We start from the raw sequence: 17473 nt of genomic DNA, 5'->3' as shown, positions 1-17473 counted from the left end.
ATTCAATGCAGACCACACGCCCAAGGAAACTCCCTTTCAACTGATTGGCTACTCATGCCAGATCCCATCATGGAGGTAATCACATTATATCAAATCTCATTGTGGAAGTGATCACATCATCATACGACTGCCAAATTACATGGCTGCCAAACCACTGACCATCATGGCTCAGCCAAGTTGACCCATAACTTTAACCATCATAAACCCTATGGGGCAGTTTTACTCTGTCCTACAGGGTCACAGGTCAACTACAAGTTAAAATTGACTCGATGGCAATTTTTTTCTTAATGCAAATGCATGTGACCTCAGAGTTGGCCAGGAATGTGGGAATGGCTTGGGCTATCTCTGCTGTCTGCTACTTACGTGCACATAGCCCAAAATGTGGTTGCCCCAACCTGGACTGCAACCTAAGGCTAGCAGGGCTAAGCTCTTGGCCCCCCTCCACTGGCCAGCATCCAATAAGTCACTCAGATTGCTAGGCACGAACATCATCTACTGCTTCAAACTGAGAGAGTCCCCTTCACAGGGACAGAGAAGCTGCCAGTTCTCAATACATTATATTATTAACCTTTTTTATAATAATTTTCCATTCTTGAGTTTTTTATTTTGATTGATCTCTTAGTAAATTGAAAATTATTGAATAATTATTAAAGGAATGGGACACAAATTATATAATTCCTGAATTCTGACCTTTCTAAGAATGCATTTTTACCAAACTATGGATGATACTTGATGAATACAGAATCCATAGGTAATAACTATACCCCTTGGAAAGATGTTGCTTTACTAACTATTGTGTATTGAATTGTGCTCAACAAAAAGCTGTACTAAAGTCCTAACCTCCTGGTATGTGATCTTATTTGGAAAGAGGGTCTTTGCAGATGTGATCAAGGGAAGAGGAGGACACACTAATCCAGTGATTAGTATCCTTAAAAGAAGAGGGAAATCTGGAAACAGACACACAGATGGAAGACAGCCATGTGAAGCCAGAGGCAGACACTGGAATTGTTGTTGGTGTTAGGTGCCGTCAAGTCAGTTCCGACTCATAGTGACCCCATGCACAACAGAATGAAACACTGCCCAGTCCTGCGCCATCCTTACAATCGTTGTTATCCTTAAGCTCATTGTTGCAGCCACTGTGTCAATCCACCTTGTTGAGGGTCTTCCTCTTTTCCGCTGACCCTGTACTCTGCCAAGCATGATGTCCTTCTTCAGGGACTGATCCCTCCTGACAACATGTCCAAAGTATGTAAGACGCAGTCTCGCCATCCTTGCCTCTAAGGAGCATTCTGGCCACACTTCTTCCAAGGCAGATTTGTTCGTCCTTTTGGCAGTCCATGGTATATTCAATATTCTTCACCAACACCACAATTCAAAGGCGTCAACTCTTCTTTGGTCTTCCTTATTCATTGTCCAGCTTTCACATGCATATGATGTGATTGAAAATATCATGGCTCGGGTCAGGCGCACCTTAGTCTTCAAGGTGACATCTTTGCTCTTCAACACTCTGAAGAGGTCCTTTGCAGCAGACTTGCCCAACGCAATGCGTCTTTTGATTTCTTGACTGCTGCTTCCATGGCTTTTGATTGTGGATCCAAGTAAAATGAAATCCTTGCCAACTTCAATCTTTTCTCCATTTATCATGATGTTGCTCATTGGTTCAGTTGTGAGGATTTTTGTTTTATGTTGAGGTGCAATCCATACTGAAGGCTGTGGTCTTTGATCTTCATTAGTAAGTGCTTCAAGTCCTCTTCACTTTCAGCAAGCAAGGTTGTGTCATCTGCATAATGCAGGTTGTTAATGAGTCTTCCTCCAATCCTGATGCTCCGTTCTTCTTCCTATAGTCCAGTTTCTCATAGTATTTGTTCAGCATACAGATTAAACAGGTATGGTGAAAGAATACTATCCTGATGCACACCTTTCCTGATTTGAACCAATCAGTATCCCCTTGTTCTGTCTGAACAACTGCCTCTTGATCTATGTAAAGGTTCCTCATGAGCACAATTAAGTGTTCTGGAATTCCCATTCTTTGCAGCGTTATCCATAGTTTCTTATGATCCACACAGTCAAATGCCTCTGCATAGTCAATAAAACACAGGTAAACATCCTTCTGGCGTTCTCTGCTTTCAGCCAGGATCCATCTGACATCAGCAATGATATCCCTGGTTCCATGTCCTCTTCTGAAACTGGCCTGAATTTCTGCCAGTTCCCTGTCGATATACTGCTGCAGCCGTTTTTGAATGATCTTCAGCAAAATTTTGCTTGCGTGTGATATTAATGATATTGTTCTATGATTTCCACATTCGGTTGCATCACCTTTCTTGGGAATAGGCATAAATATGGATCTCTTCCAGTCAGTTGGCCAGGAAGCTGTCTTCCATATTTCTTGGCACAGACAAGTGAGCACCTCCAGCGCTGCATCTGTTTGTTGAAACATCTCAATTGATATTCCATCAATTCCTGGAGCCTTGCTTTTCACCAGTGCCTTCAGAGCAGCTTGGACTTCTTCCTTCAGTACCATCGGTTCCTGATCATATATATGCCACTTCTTGAAATGGTTGAATATCAACTAATTCTTTTTGGTATGATGACTCTGTGTATTCCTTCCATCTTCTTTTGATGCTCCCTGCGTTGTTTAATATTTTCCCCACAGAATCCTTCACTATTGCATCTTGGGGCTTGAATTTTTTCTTCAGTTCTTTCAGCTTGAAAAATGCCGAGGGTGTTCTTCCCTTTTGGTTTTCCATCTCCAGCTCTTTGCACATGTCATCATAATACTTTGTCTTCTCTAGAGGCCCTTTGAAATCTTCAGTTCTTTTACTTCATCAGTTCTTCCTTTTGCTTTAGCTGCTCGATGCTCAAGAGCACACTTCAGAGTCTCCTCTGATATCTACCTTGGTCTTTTCTTTCTTTCCTGTCTTTTCAGTGACCTCTTGCTTTCTTCATGGATGATGTCCTTGATGCCATTCCACAGTTCGTCTGGTCTTTGGTCACTAGTGTTCAGTGCATCAAATCTATTCTTCAGATGGTCTCTGAATTCAGGTGGGATATACTCAAGGCCATATTTTGGCTCTCGTGGACTTGCTCTGATTTTCTTCAGTTTCAGCTTGAACTTGCATATGAGCAATTGATAGTCTGTTCCACAGTCGGGCCCTGGCCTTTTTCTGACTGATGATATTGAGCTTTTCCATCGTCTCTTTCCACAGATGTAGTCTATTTGATTTCTGTGTGTTCCATCTGGCAAGGTCCATATGTATAGTCGCCGTTTATATTGGTGAAAGAAGGTATTTGCAATGAAGAAGTCGTTGATCTTGCAAAATTCTATCATTCGATCTCCGGCATTGTTTCTATCGCCAAGGCCATATTTTCCAAATACTGATCCTTCTTTGTTTCCAACTTTTGCATACCAATCACCAGTAATTATCAATGCATCTTGATTGAATCTTTGATCAATTTCAGACTGCAGCAGCTGATAAAAATCTTCTATTTCTTCATCTTTGGCCCTAGTGGTTGGTGTGTAAATTTGAATAATAGTCGTATTAACTGGTCTCCCTTGTAGGCGTATGGATATTATCCTATCACTGACAGCGTTGTACTTCAGGATAGATCTTGAAATGTTCTTCTGACGATGAGTGCAAAACCATTCCTCTTCGAGTTGTCATTCCCAGCATAGTAGACTATATGATTGTCTGATTCAAAATGGCCAATACCAGTCCATTTCAGCTCACTAATGCCTAGGATATCGATGTTTATGTGTTCCATTTCATTTTTGACGATTTCCAGTTTTCCTAGATTCATACTTTGTACGTTCCAGGTTCTGATTATTAATGAATGTTTGCAGCTGTTTCTTCTCATTTTGAGTCGTGCCACATCAGCAAATGAAGGTCCCGAAAGCTTTACTCCATCCATGTCATTAAGGTCGACTCTTACTTTGAGGAGGCAGCTCTTCCCCAGTCATCTTTTGAGTGCCTTCCAACCTGGGGGGCTCATGTTCCAGCACTATATCAGACAATGTTCCACTGCTAGGAAGAAGGACCTGTCAGTCTACTTCTGAAAAGCATTAGCCAGTGAAAACCTTATGAATAGCAGTGGAACATCGTCTGATATAGTGCTGGAAGATGAGACTGGAATTATGCTATCAGAAGTCAAGGAAAACTAAGGATTGTCCACTCATCAGAAGCTGTAAGAGGCAAGGAAGGATTCTTCCCTAGAGCAATTAGATGGAGCATGGCCCTGCCAACACCTTAATTTCAGACTTCTAGTCTTCACAACTGTGAAACAATAAATTTCTGTTGTTTTAAGCCACCCGATTTTTATTTCTTCATTACGGCAGCCCCAGGAAACAAACTAACATTAGAGTTTTAGTTTGTAGAATAGTTTAAAGTCAGCTGATTTTTGTTCCTTTGTAGCCAAGTTACTTTTCCTGCTTTCATGTTTATATTATCAGAAGTTTTGTCAAATCACTCAAAACAGTTCATACTAAAAGGATATGTGTTTAGAACCATGTCAGGATCATCAGATGTTTCTGGCAGAGAACTGCATATCTGAGAACTTATCCAATCCACAAACTGCATTTCATATATGTCAAAGTCTGAAAACCCAACCCATCAAATAAGGAGATACAGAGGTGCATGAGACAAGATTCCATTCCTCACTAAGCTACTGATATAGAAGACAAAGTATAAGGAACGGTATACTAGGTATTCTTTCTGTAAAAAAGGTCTTTAAGAATCTTTTTATTTAAGAAATCACAAAGAGAGAAAAGCTTGTTTAGATTGCAAAAAATATAGTTTGAAAACATAATACATGTCATCTAGCCAGCATTATCAGTTCATATCACCACATACTCACTTCTGGTAGAATTAACACTAGTAAATGAAATCTAAGCATAACGACTTTCAGAAAAAAATCTTTATAATTTGTATTCCTATACTAAAATGATAAACATGCTTTATTAGTTACTCTGAATGTACGAGTTGCTTTAGTTAAAAAAAAAATGGCATAGTTGTGGTTCTCAACTAAGTATAGGTAAATAAAACAGAAATAAGCATGAAGACACAGGTAGATTAGCTGAAAGCAGCCAGAAAGAGGGAGGAAGAGAGGAAGGGAGAAAGAGAGAGAGAGCAAGCAGGAGAGAGAATAAAACTAAAACTCATGGATTTTTAAGCAAACAAAAGCACAGAAATTCCATGGTAAGAGGTAAAGTTGAATAATAAAAAAAAAAGAACCTGCAAGTCAGTAGCTTTGTTGTTAAACAAATACAACTATAATCTAACATTTGTCAATTCCCCCAAATTAAAAAATAATATAAATATTAATGACACATCTCTTTACTATTTAACTGTTTTTCCCTCAGAAACAAAATAAGAATTGATGAAAGATATTGCAAGAAATAACAGAATAGCTGTTTCGTTAAAACAATTGTTTAACTTTCCTTAATCTTAAATTTTGGCTAAATTATTTTCAACCAAATTTCAGGAACTTCAGAAAGAAAAGGCTCAGAGCCCAAGAGACAGAAAGGGCCACATGAACCAGAGACTTACATCATCCTGAGACCAGAAGAACTAGTTGGTGCCCGGCCACAACCGATGACTGCCCTGACAGGGAGCACAACAGAGAACCCCTGAGGGAGCAGGAGTTCAGTGGGATGCAGACTCCAAATTCTCACAAAAAGACCATACTTAATTGTCTGACTGAGACTAGAGGAATCCCAGCAGTCATGGTCCCCAAACCTTCTGTTGGCCCAGGACAGGAACCATACCCCAAGACAACTCATCAGACATGGAAGGGACTGGACGGTGGGTAGGAGAGAGATGCTGATGAAGAGTGAGCTATTTGTATCAGGTGGACACTTGAGACTGTGTTGGCAACTCCTGTCTGGAGGGAGGATGGGAGGGTAGAGAGGGTTGGAAGCTGGCAAAATTGTCACGAAAGGAGAGACTGAAGGGCTGACTCATTAGGGGGAGAGAAAGTGGGAGTATGGAGTAAGGTGTATATAAACTTACATGTGACAGACTGACTTGATTTGTAAACGTTCACTTGAAGCTCAATAAAAATTAAAAAAAAAAAATGTCATTCACATATTTAACCCATGAATGTTTGCAGACACTCAGGTTGTCCATTAAAAACATGATCTCAGGAAAAAAAAAAAAAGGCTCATAAATATAATAAAAAATATGGACATTTATTATAAATCAATAATTGGAGACAATAGTATGGTAAAATAAAGCACCAGACTTGGACCCTAGAACACTTGTTAACTAAGACTTTGTAGGCAAGTTACCTATTTTCTCATCTGTCAAATGGGAATAATACCGATATTTCATAAAGGGTTTTTTTAAGATCAAATGAAGAAAACATATGAAAATGCTGGTAGTCAATAAAAGGTTAAAAACGTAACACCAACTTAAAGTTCACAATCAAATTTAATTACTTTTATCATCAAAAATTAAGATACATTTTCCTCAATCTTAGGTATTTTTATTCTTAATACAAAGTAAATTATCACAATCCTTGTAAACATAATATTTATATCTAAATGTTTCTTCAGTCATCACTGTCACTTCCTGAATCACTCAGCTGCAAATCATTTCCTAAAATAAAAAAGAAATAGCAAAACTAGTAGTAATTAAATATTAAATAATATACTTATTTGTGCATAAAATATTATGTAAAATATAACCCCTAAGCTGATTATGTTTGACCAGCATTTTGTCATTAATAATCAGACTATTTATACTGTAAATTAATCAAATTATAACCCAAATAATTAATATTGCCTATAAAGAAAGAGTATATCAAACTCAAGCATGGCTTTAGTATCACCTACTTTAGTCTTTTTTTGAATACCAATATCACCCTTCCTTTTATACCACTGATTTAATTATATCAGGAAATGAGAGAAAATGTGACTTAGAAGATCATAGTTTCGAAGAGTGAAAAAAATATATATAAGATTTTACTTACAACGTAGTCATAGTCATTTAATAGTGTTTGTCAAAAGTTAGTCATCACTGATTTCTTTTGTAATTCATGTGCTTAAAGTCATGAGCTTACTTACACTGCAGTGGAAGAGACAGTAAACAAATACATAATGCCAAGTAGGTATAAGTCCTTTGAAAAAAAAATGAAATGTATATGGGGATGGGGTGGGAGGTTCTATTTTAGACAGCGTAGTTGCGGAAGGCCTCTACAAGGGGTGAAATTTGAACAGAGATTCTCATGTAGTGAGAAAACCATGAAAAAACTGGGGAATATTTTCCAACACGGCAGCATGTGCAGATGCCCCAAAGCAAGAGCCTGCTTGTTGTGTTCTCTAACTGCAAGAAGACCACTGTGGCTGGAGTGAAACGAATGAGGAAAAGAATGGTAGGAAATGAGGCCAGAAAGACAGCCAGAAGACCACAGTTCCTGGCCATGGTAGGAATTTTGGATTTTGTTTGAAATGTAATGTAAATTTACTGGAAAATTTTAAGGAGACAACTGACTTGAACCCTATGTGTATCAGTGAACAGACTTTGATGGAGCGGAAGAAACATGGAAGCATGGGGACCAGTTACAAGGCTATTGAAGTCTCTTAGGTAAAAAATAATGTTGGCTTGAACCCATGTGTAACAGGTGAAGGTGTGTTAAGTGGTCAGATTCATAATATAACTTAGAGATAGAGTTGGATTTGGATTTGGGGTATGAGAAAAAGAGAGAAGTGAGGAATGGCCCCAAAAGTTTCTAGTCTGAACAACTGGATGAATGGCGGTATCATTTCCTGAGATAAAAAACACCAGAGGAATGTTTGTGGGAGAAAAATCACACATTCAATTTTCAACCTGGTAAGTTTGAGATGCCTGGTAAAAACTCAGGCAGAGATACATGGCAGAGGCAACTGGATATATAAGTACGGAACATAAGGTAGAGGCTGGAGTTAAGACAGAGATTTGGGAGTCATTGATTGTAGGGGGTTATTTGAAGCTATGATAATGAATGAAATCACCTGGGTGGTAAATTACAATAATTTACAGAAAAAGATTACTTGGATTTTTTTTTTCACTTGTATATTTTTTACCACTCCTCAATCAACAAAAGGTGAAAAGGTAATACCAGACTTAAGAGGAGTAGTTTTTATGCCATATACAAGTTATTGTAAGAGGTTTCAGTCCGTTTCATGAACTCCAGAAGTAATTGCTGAAAAAACCGAACTTGTTATTGTCGAGTCAATTCCGACTCATAACAATCTTACAGGACAGAGTAGAACTGCCCCATAGGGTTTCCAAGGAGCACCTGGTGAATTCAAACTGCCAAACTTTTGGTTAGCAGCCGAGCTCTTAACCACCACGCCACCAATGATTACATCATTTGATAAAGATGCCTGCTAAAATTTCTTTTGCCCATTTGGCACCCAAGACACTTTTATAATTTTTAAGGCTTAAGTTTTCACTTATTATACAACTATTATGTGACAAAAGAATGTTCAACTTGATATGATGCCTGTAATGAGTTTCTCAAGTGACATCAACCCAAATGTCCTCAGGAGTCTACTTGCCTTTATAGACTTCATGCTATTAAGGTTATATGTGCGGTATCACCATGCTGTTAGCTGAAATGTTCAGTCAGTTTTGAAGATGTGAAACTAGTTTCTGAGTAAGAGTTAGCAAAGGAAATTCCCCTCCAGTCAAAACAGTATTTAATCGTGGTAAAAAGAAAACATACTCATAGCAAGTGTATTCAGACATTAAAATCAATGGCTTATATGAGAGCAGTACTGTCCCCTAGGAGATGAAGTGAGGGGTTGCTTGTCACAGTGATTGCAGACTGCTACTGGGAGGGGTCTAGGAATGCTAAGTGTCTTGCAATGCATGAACCAACTCTTTGTACATGTTCTGCAAAACTTCTGAAAATTCAGCTGGACATTCATGTCCTTAGAAGATCTGTTTATAATTTTAAGGTGAGAACCTACTTGCATATTTATAAACTCAAAGTATTCTTTTGCACAGATTTAAAATTCACTGAAATTTACAAGCGTGCAACTCTCATGAAACTCAAGAAAGATTTTTTTTTCAGAGCTTGATCAAGATTTTCTTTTTTTTAACCATTTTGGAAAGCACATTAGTGATATCAGTGCTGCTCATTGTATTTGGGTTAGCAATACAACATACCAATATTTGTTTGTATACACAGTTACTGCATTCACGGCAATTCTAAGAATGTATATAAATATGAACTGGAAAAGTACATCGACAGGGAACTGCCAGAAATTCAAGCTGTATTCAGAAAAGGACACGAGACCAGGGATATCATTACTGATGTCAGATGGATCTTGGCTGAAAGCAGGGAATATCAGGAAGATGTTTACCTGTGTTTTACTGACTATGCAAAGGCATTCGACTGTGTGGATCATAACAAATCATGGATAACAGTGCAAAGAATGGGAATTCCAGAACACTTAATTGTGCTCATGAGGAGCCTGTACATAGACCAAGAGGCAGTCATTGGAACAGAACGAGGGGATACTGCGTGGTTTAAAATCAGGAAAGGTGTGCATGAGGGTTGTATCCTTTCACCATACTTATTCAATCTGTATGCTGAGCAAATATTCTGAGAAGCTGGAGTATATGAAAAGAACTGAGCATCAGGATTGGAGGAAGACTCACTGACAACCTGAGTTATGCAGATGACACAACCATGCTTGCTGAAAGTGAAGAGGACTTGAAATACTTACTGATGAAGATCAAAGACTATAGCCTTCAGTATGGATTACACCTCAACATAAAGAAGACCTCTTTAAGTATCAAAAGCAAAGATGTCACCTTGAAGACTAATGTGTGCCTGACCCAAGCCATGGTGTTTTCAATCGCCTCACATACATGTGAAAGCTGGACAATAAATAAGGAAGACCAAAGAAGAAATGACACCTTTGAATTATGGTGCTGGTGAAGAATATTTAATATACCATGGACTGCCCAAATTACGAACAAATTTGTCTTGGAAGAAATACAGCCAGAATGCTTCTTAGAAGCAAGGATGGTGGGATTACATCTCGTATACTTTGGACATGTTATCAGGAGGGATCAGTCTCTGGAGAAGGACATCATGCTTGGTAAAGTAAAGGGTAAGCAAAAAAGAAGATGACTCCCAATGAGATGGATTGACAGAGTGGCTACAAAAATGGGCTCAAGTATAACAACAGTTGTGAGGATGGCACAGGACTGGGCAGTGTTTCATTCTGTTGTACATAGGGTTGGTATGAGTTAGAACCAATTCGACAGCAATACTTTTCCAGTTATTTCAACAAGGTAAATATAAATTGTTGACAGTGTAAGTTGCATATTGTCTTGCTACTCTTAAATTCAAATTTATTCATTAAAGGTAAGTACAAGCTTTTTTTTTTTTCTTTTACAAGCAGATGGCTACTTCATTTTGTCTTCTGGTAAAGCCATGCCTGAACATTTACGAAGTGGAATATAAAACACTTTACTATAAATTATTCTTTTTTATTTTTGTCTTTATATTACATTTAATATGTACACAGATTATATTAAGTTATGAACTTCATTTCGAAATAGTAAAGGGAACTTAAAAATATGTTATAAAAGGGAGTATTGGTCATTACGGAAATGCAAATCAAACCCACAATGAACTATCACTTTACACCCACTAAGATGGCCATGATTAAAAAAGTGGAAAATAATCGATGCTGGCGAGGATGTAGAGAAATAGAGCCCTTATCCATTGCTGTGGGATTGAAAATTGGTACAGTCACTGTGGAAACCAATCTGGTGGTTCCTCAAAAAGTGAAACAGAATTACCATATAATCCAGCAATTCTACTCCTAGGTATGTACCGAAAATAACTGAAAGCAGGAACACAAACAGGTACATGTACACCAAAGTCCACTGCAGCACTAATCACAATAGCCAAAAGATGGAAACAACCTAAATGTCCATCAACAGATGCATGGATAAACAAAATGTACACAGGATGGAATATTATTCAACCATAAAAAGGAATGAAGTACTGATGCATGCTACAGCATGGATGAATCCTGAAAGCATCCTGCTGAGTGAAGTAAATTAGCCACAAAAGGATAAATATTATAGGATTCCACTTATGTGAAATATCTGGAATGGGCTAGTGGATACAAACCAAAGGTTGATTAGTGGTTACCAGGGATAAGCAGGAGAGAGGGGAAAGGATGTCTCATTGCTTAGAGGACACTGAGCTTCTGTTAAGGGTGATGGAAAGATCTGGAGGGGAATAATGGTGATGGTTACATAACATGAATACAATTATTGGCACTGAATTGTACATGTAAAGAATGTTGAGATCGTAAATGTTATGTTACAGTTAAAAAAAAAGAGTATTGGGTCTGATAAGGTTGAGAAATAGATGAATTCAGTAACACAGAGAACTTATTTCCTTTTATTAGGAAACTTCCAGTTTGGATAAAATATGTCAGGAAAAGAAATTTCACTTTTTTGTTTTTGTTTTAAGAAACAGTTGGTTTAGAAAATATAAAAATGATTCTTCAACTGAAGAGACTTAACGTTTGCAATAGTTGACTTTTCCCATCTATATGTTTCCACTGCAGACCCTGATAAGGTAAATATATGAACTCCAGATTCGACTTGACGGCAGTGGGTTTTTTGGTAGATATATCCTTTCCAACCTAGATTTGATTAATATATCAGTTTGATGAAGAGTAAATCAGAAGCCAATGGCCAAATCCAAGTAGATTTTAATAAAAAGGAAAACTAAAAATTTTAGAGAAACTACCATGATTTCTACAAATGACAGCCAAGAGCCTGGAGCCAGTTTGTGACAGCATACTTGATTGGGAGAAAAGATTCTCACCTCTTTTAAACGTCAAAGCAAAGGTTAGAATTGTCTACATGTAAGTAAATAACATTTGTGTGGCCCTCGAAAAAAAAATTTTTTCCATATAGCAATAACAAAAGCTACAGTAGTAGAGTTATTAAGCCAATTTTGAAAAAAAAAAAGAAATTTAAATAATCAACTCTTTATTCATTAACAAATTACAATAATAGAAAATAAACTCTCTTTGTGCTATGATTACGAGCTTTTTAAAGATTTTTTTTTTCCCTAAAAAGCCTAAGAACATTTTGAAAACAAAAGAGGTGCAAGCCGCAGGAAAGGCTAAGGAACACTCTGGTTTTCCTTCTAAAATGTAAGTAAGTTTAATTCTGCCAAGGACTTCTCTCCTGGCCAGAGCCATTGCTTCACTTCTCTTTTCTCTCCTGCTTTAAAAAAAAATGCTTTAGCTCCCATCAATTAACCCATTGCCTGACCGCTGGAACTCTGAAATACCGCCCTCCCTTCAATCTCTCCTCTTTGTCCACCTGTGTCTGTGGTTCTCTTAGGACTCTGGAGTGGTGGCGACAATAGCCATCTCTCGTCTCATCTCCACATGCCCCACTGCATGTCAAGCTTCCACTTTCTATCAAACCAATCTTACTTTGAAGTTCTCTCTTTTCCCCTCTCCTGTTATGATAGGTCTGGGACTAGAACATTCCCCCAAATCATCTAATCCAGTGCTTCTCAACTCTAGCTGCACCTTGGAATCATCTTTTGAAAAATACTGATGACTAGAACCCACCCCAAACTGAATGGGTCAGAATCTCTGGAGCAGGGTGACCTAACCCATCAGAGCTCACTCTGAAGTTAAACTCTAATGACCCAAGTGAGTTTTAAGCCATATGGCTATCTCTCAAATAAAATAATAATGGTACTTACCCAATTCATAGAAAAAAATGAATAGAATTATTTTCAGTTTTAAGTTTTTTTCCTCTTCTAAATTTATCTTATTTCTTAATAGCATTTGGCTAGCATGTCTGTACTAGAATCATAGTATCTGATATAGCACAAAATAGTTATTTGAAGTTCACTTTATAAATATTTCATGGTGTTCTACATACAGCACCATCATTTCCAAGATGTACTGTCTTGAAAAAGGTTCTGAAAGCATCTGCAGAGTCCAGAGAGAAACAGAGGGAAAATTAAAGTAAGAATTCAAGAGAGACTGAAGTAAACTTTGTTTTCAGTATTAAGGAAATTTTATTGCCATTCTCTAAGCAGTGCTCATTCATCATAATGCCAAGTAAACAGTTAACTATAAACTTCTGTCTTGATAAACTTATATCCAGACAAAAAGAAAGCCATATATTTTGTATTGAAGTAAGACAAAATAAAATAATTCATGTTTAAACAGCATGGCGACTATATATCGAATAAAAGCCCTTTGCCTAAATGAAAAAGCAAAAAATCCAAGCCTCTTGCACATTTCAAAAAAAAAATCAAATATACAAACCTTATCTAGACATACTGTTTCATTTTGAAAAGGTGCAAAAGACCTCTAAAAAAGTTCTATTATAGGCCCTTAAAAAAAAAAAGTGAATGTTAGAGTCATAACACAGCAATTTAACGAACTGATATAAACCTGTTCAGCCAGCTCATGTACTCATGAACATAATTTTTAACTTCATCAAAACCGCCAATTCATCCACTGACTCCTTGTTCAGTCCTCAACCTTCTCAATCCAGTTTAAATACTTTGATCTATTATTACAGCCACTCCCCTGAAAACAACCTCTATCACATCTACCTAGCAGAGTCCAAATCATGGATGTACCAATCATATACCTGTAATCTAGCTGAGCACTGCTGGAGAAAAAAAGAAATCACACAATTTGGTAACTGTTATTATAAATGCATGGTTACTCACCTCACATGGGTGCTGAACGCTGACAATCTCACTGTTTGACTAATTAGCTCACTCTTCAGTTCTCTAAAATTTCACACCTCCCACATTCTCCCTAAACCTCTCATCCCTTTCTCCCTTCAGCTGATGACCTAGCCTTAGATTCCATGAATAGAGTTCATCAGACAGGAACTCACATCTTCTAACCTACAAGTCTACAAAGCCCTTCTCTCTGCATTCCTTATCTTCCGTGTTATTATAACTGAGGCAAGCTCCCCCTATCAAAGGTTAATCTCTCCACTTGTGCTCTAGATCCTGTCCCTTACAGAATCTTGGGTACTTTGCTTTATCAGTTATTCCCACCTTCCCAGCAGCATTCAAACATGTTCTAGCATCTCCCATCATCAGTCCTGACTCCTTTTCTCAGATCCTACATTCCATCCCAGACACTGCTGTTTCTCAGCTAAGCTTCTCAGAGTTGTCAAATTAGACTATCTCCAATTCCTTACCACCGTCCCTTCATTCATACTTCAATTTACTCCAGTTTGGCTTCCCTCCCCACTAGTCCACCACAACTTCTCTTTCCAAGATAACCGATGACTTACATGAAAATAAATTCAAGAAACACATTCTCTCTTACCAGTCCTACTCGGCAGCATGTTAAAGAGTTCAATATTTTCTTCTTTATAACACCCTCATTTCACTTCAGCTATCACAGTCTATCATTTCCCCCTTCTATCATGCTGGAAACCCTGGTGGTGTAGTGGTTAAGTGCTATGGCTGCTAATCAAAGGGTCAGCAGTTCAAATCCACCAGGGACTCCTTGGAAACTCTATGGGGCAGTTCTACCCTGTTCTATAGGGTCGCTATGAGTCGGATTCGACTTGATGGCACTGGGTTTGGTTTTGGTTATCATGCCACTTCTTACTCGTCTTTGCAGGCTCGTCATTCTCAACCTAAGGTGTAAAAAATTAGGACTCTGTCCCAGACCATCTTTTTTTCTCACTCTCTACTCTCTCCCTACTTGGCATGCCCATTGACATAGATATTTCATCCAATTGTTCTCAGGATGGGATAAGCCTCTCGAATCAAATTTTCCCTTTATCATTTGCTAGCAATAACTTAAAATGGCATTCATTTTGATTCCATCGGTTTGGAATTTGAAATCAATTAAATAAGGTATTCATGATTTTTACTAAGCAGCAGTAGAACTCCAGATTAGGCTATGATACATTGTTACAGCTTCAACTATACGTGTATGTGTATTTGTACATGTCTGTGTATGTGTGCAAGGAGCCCTGAGGGCTCAGTAGTTAAATCGCTTGGCTGCTAACCAGGTCAGCAGTTTGAACCCACCAGCCACACCGAGGGAGAACAATGCAGCAGTCAGCTTCTGTAAAGATCTATAGGCTTGGAAACCCTATGGCGCAGCTTTACTTGACTGCAATCGGTTTTTGGTTTGGGGTGTATGTGTGTAGAGCTCTACCATTTTTTTTTTTTCTATTGCATTAAGCTCTAGACCATATTTTGAACTGCCTGACAGTTTCTACTCTAGCCATACTGCCTTTTTATCAAGTCTTCAATATGTCAAGCAATCTTTCTTTTCTCAGGGCTTTCACTGCACTTCCTCTTTAATCTCCCTCCAGCAGGAAACCCTGGTGGCATAGTGTTTAAGAGCTATGGCTGCTAACCAAAAGGTCAGTGGTTCAAATCCACTAGGTGCTCCTTGGAAACCGTATGGGGCAGTTCTGCTCTTCCTATAGGGTCACTATGAGTTGGAATTAACTCGATGGCAATGGGTTTGGTTTTTTTGGTTTGTTTGATTTTCTCATAATTCCCTGGGCTTTTCCTGGAAAACACTGCCATGAACTGTAATTACATAGGCATTGTGTAATTTGTGGATTTCAGTCTCTCCCACTAGGCTAGAGGATTATGAGGGTAGGGGCCATGTCTGCTTTATTTTCCCTTGAATTCTCAGCACTTAGACCAATGTCTATTTTTTCAAAAGCACAGATATTCTCCATCCTTGAAAATACTTTGTGTTTCTATTGCCTCCTTTTTATTCTACTCCTCTTTTTCCTTTGAATGACATAAAATAAAGGGGATCCAACTGTCTTTACCATTGTTCCTGGTAAACTATATATGAAGCCTCATTTAAAAAATACTACTGTAACCAAGAGTTCCCTTTTTGGCAAATAGTTTTAACACCTAAACCTTTAATTACCAATATAAAGTATTAAACATTTATTTTATGGTTTGTTAGTTGTTAGTTGCCATGGAATGGATTCTGACTCATGGAGACCCCATGTATTGCAGAGTAGAGCTGCATTCCACAGAGTTTTCAAGACTGTGAACTTCTGGAAGCCAGGAACCTCTGGGTGGGTTCAAACCGCCAACCTTTCAGCTAGTAGTTGAGCACTCACCTGTCTGCGTCACTCAGGTACTCCTACTTTGGTAATACATTTTATATAGATAGATAATAAATAACAACAGAATAAACACTTATGACCCCTCTACTCAAGGTTTATAAAATCTTAATATTATGCCTTATTTGCATATTTTAAAAGATTAAAATTTACAGACATAATTGAAGCCCCTGTGTACTATCCCCCAATCTCATTCATCTCCTTCCCCACCCGGAGACAACAATGTTTTGTACATTTACTGTTTATCATTTCCATGGATTTTAACACTTTTTTTATTATGTCCCATAAACATTACAAAATATCACTTTGTAGGTTCTTAAAAAAAAATTTTTTTTAATCTTTATATAAATAGGATAATACTCTACTTATCCTGCAACTTACTTTTTCTCATTCAACAGTTGTTTTCTGAGATTTTTTCCATGTTGAGGGTGATTCTAGTTTACTTATTTTAACTCCTATAATATTCCCTTATAAGAATACCCCACGGTTTATCTATTCTCAATTTTTGCATATGGTATGAGGTAGGAATCCAATGATTTTTTTTCCTAGAAGGATAATAAACTGTATTAGAACCATTACCTGAATCTTTAATCCTTCCTGCTTGACATGTAATGCTAAAACTGTGAAACAGCAAGTTTCCACGTAACTATGAGTTTGTTTCTGGACTCTATTCTATTCCATCAATCTATTTGTCTTTCCCTGTGCCAATATTATGCTTTGAGTTATATTAATTCTTGACATGGTGTTGGGCAAGTCTGTCTGCATCTTTTCAATTGCTTTAGCTATTCTTTTCCCTTTGTTCTTCCACATAAATTTTAGGAACTACTTGTCTAATTGCATAAAAAGCACCTAAGAATTTTAACTGAACTAATTTGGAGAGCGCTAACATCTTTATTAAACTGTATCTTCCAAGCCACGAACATAAAATACACTTCCATGTATTCTGGTCATCTTTCAGGTTCACCAATGTTTTCTATTTTTCTCTGTAGTCTTTCACATATTTTGTTAGATTTATTCCTAAATATCTCAGAGTTGTATTACTACTGTGATCGTGATTTTGAAATTATAAGCCCCAAATGGTTATTACTGGTATATAAGAATACTACTGACTTATGCATAATTTTTTAATCCATCAATCTTTCTAAATTATTTTATTAGTTCTATAGTTCACCTGTTGATTCACTCAGATTTTCAATGTAGGCAACTGTGTTACTTACAAATAAAGAGTATTTTATTTCTTGTTTTCAATTCTTATATCTCATTTATTTTACTTGTTGTATTGCATTTGCTAGGAATTTCAGTACAATGCTGGATAGATATCATATTAGTCCTCCTTGTCT

General features: G+C 37.5%; 1 protein-coding gene across 1 annotated transcript in view; it reads right to left on the bottom strand.

Moving 5' to 3' along the window:
- Nucleotides 1–6408: 6408 nt before the first annotated feature.
- Nucleotides 6409–17473, bottom strand: part of EAF2 (ELL associated factor 2) — a 48053-nt gene continuing 36988 nt past the window's right edge. Inside the window, exon 6 of the mRNA XM_003412831.3 lies at nucleotides 6409–6593. Coding sequence (XP_003412879.2) covers nucleotides 6547–6593 — 47 coding nt within the window. The 3' untranslated portion in view covers nucleotides 6409–6546. The remainder of the gene's footprint in view (nucleotides 6594–17473) is intronic.

Source organism: Loxodonta africana, chromosome 1 (assembly GCF_030014295.1).
Source record: "Loxodonta africana isolate mLoxAfr1 chromosome 1, mLoxAfr1.hap2, whole genome shotgun sequence".
Lineage (NCBI taxonomy): Eukaryota > Metazoa > Chordata > Mammalia > Proboscidea > Elephantidae > Loxodonta > Loxodonta africana.
Note: the sequence above shows the minus strand (reverse complement) of the source record. Positions and strands in the feature narration are given on the sequence as shown.